Source organism: Cebus imitator, unplaced genomic scaffold (assembly GCF_001604975.1).
Source record: "Cebus imitator isolate Cc_AM_T3 unplaced genomic scaffold, Cebus_imitator-1.0 Scaffold167, whole genome shotgun sequence".
Lineage (NCBI taxonomy): Eukaryota > Metazoa > Chordata > Mammalia > Primates > Cebidae > Cebus > Cebus imitator.
Genome location: NW_016107482.1, coordinates 5,050,212 through 5,052,310, shown reverse-complemented (window position 1 = coordinate 5,052,310; position 2,099 = coordinate 5,050,212). Strand labels below are relative to the sequence as shown.

General features: G+C 39.4%; 1 protein-coding gene across 1 annotated transcript in view; it reads left to right on the top strand.

Moving 5' to 3' along the window:
• The window catches only part of TSN (translin), a 77,694-nt gene that overhangs the window by 71,358 nt on the left and 4,237 nt on the right, over positions 1-2,099 (top strand). The window contains 2 exon segments of the mRNA XM_017544217.2: positions 468-583; positions 1,532-1,611. Coding sequence (XP_017399706.1) covers positions 468-583; positions 1,532-1,611 — 196 coding nt within the window.

Genomic DNA, 2,099 nt, shown 5'->3' with positions numbered 1-2,099 from the left:
CTGCAACCTCCGCCTCCCAGGTTCAAGCGATTTCCCCCACCTCAGCCTCCTGAGTAGCTGGGACTATGGGTGGGTGCTACCACACCTGGCTAATTTTGTTATTTTTGTAGAGATGGGGTTTTGCCACGTTGGCCAGGCTGGTCTTGAACTCCAGGCCTCAGGTGACCCACCTGCCTTGGCCTCCTAAAGTGCTGGGATTACAGGCATGGGCCACCGCACCTGGTGTAAATTTTCATATTCATCAAAATTAGACCGTATTGCTCACTGATTAAACTTAAATAATTGTTATAAATTTGAACTTGTAAAATTTATAGTAAATGTCTTATTGCTGTTTATATATTGGGGGTTTGCATAAGATTTTATTTGAAAAGTCATCTTATTTCTTCACTGTTTGAACACGACTGTGTTAAGCTCATCTCTCTGAAGGTCTGTAGCCTTGGAGGTTAAGTGTGCTTATTTTCCTGCAGATTTCATGAGCACTGGAGGTTTGTGTTGCAGCGCTTGGTCTTCTTGGCAGCATTTGTTGTATATTTGGAAACAGAAACACTAGTGACTCGGGAAGCGGTTACAGAAATTCTTGGCAGTAAGTATCTTCATTAGTGGGATCTGCAGAATCAGGCATGGTTGCTTTGTTTTTGGTGGAAAGGGTGATCGTAGTTTATTTATTAAAACAAGTGAGAACTAACTAAAAACCACTTACAGTTGTAGCTTGTTATCTGAGGATGACTGGATCCACGACTCTCCCAATACCAAAATCTGAGGACGTTCAAGTCCCTTATATAAAATGGTGTAGTATTTGCATATAACCTATACACATCCTCCCACATACTTTAAATCATCTCTAATTACTTAAAATGTCTAATACAGTATGAGTGCTGTATAAATAGTTGTTATACTGTATTAATTTTAAAAATTTGTAGTTTGAATTGTTGTATTATTATTTTAATTTATTTTTCCCAAGTATTTTCAATCCGCAGTTGGTCAGCACCGAGGGCCAACTGTACTTGGAAACACAAAAGCTAAAAATAATAGTGGCAACTCATTTGCACTTGCTTCTTTCAGTTTTCAAAATAGGATTTTTAAAAATTTCAAGCCTACAGAAAAATGGAAAGAATAGTACAATGAATACCTGTTCACACGCCACTTAGATTTGCCACTTGTTAACATTTTGCCACATCTGCTTAATCTTCTCATTTTGTGTCTTTGTCAGCCATTTGGAAGGTAGTTGCAAATATCATAACTCCTTTCTTAAATGCTTTATCATGCACTTTCTAACAAGTATATTCTCTGACACAACTAAACACCATTTTGATAATACTGCTTTTTGAGGAAAGACTGAATTGAATTTTGCTTATGAGCTCAAAAAATCCACAGTGCGGTCTAGTTGCCGAGGCTGTGAGTATATTAAAAATTCAGTTTTTAAAAGATTCACACTTTCTTCACTTAATTTGGGAGAAATTATGTGTGTATTTTTATATTCTGAGGCTTAAATTGCATTCACAGCTTGGGTTTATTTTCATGTGTTTTTTAGTTGAGCCAGATCGGGAGAAAGGATTTCATCTGGATGTAGAAGATTGTCTCTCAGGAGTTCTAATTCTTGCCAGTGAACTGGTAAGCTCAGTAATTTGCTGGTTGCTTTTTTGATCTTTCTGCTTCACTGTAAGTTTTTAAAATGGGTACCAAAATTCAGGAAGTCTTAAATCTTTTCTAAGCCATCTCTCCGTCACCGGTTAGTCATTGACTGGCACTGTATGTGTTACAGTTTACTAGGCATCAGAGCAAAGCCAGATCAAATGAGGAGCGCATACTTACTCAGTTATGAAATTTTTTTTATTTTTTGAGGCAGAGTTTTGCTCTTGTTGCACAGGCTGGAGTGCAATGGTACAATCTCAGCTCACCACAAGCTCTGCCGCCCAGGCTCAAGCGATTCTCCTGCCTCAGCCTCCTGAGTGTCTGGTATTACAGGCATGTGCCACCAAGCCCGGCTAAGTTTTGTTTTTAGTAGAGACGGGGTTTCTGCAGGTTGGTCAGGTGGTCTGGAACTCCGAACCTCAGGTGATTCGCCCGACTTAGCCTCCCAAAGTGCTGGGATTACAGGC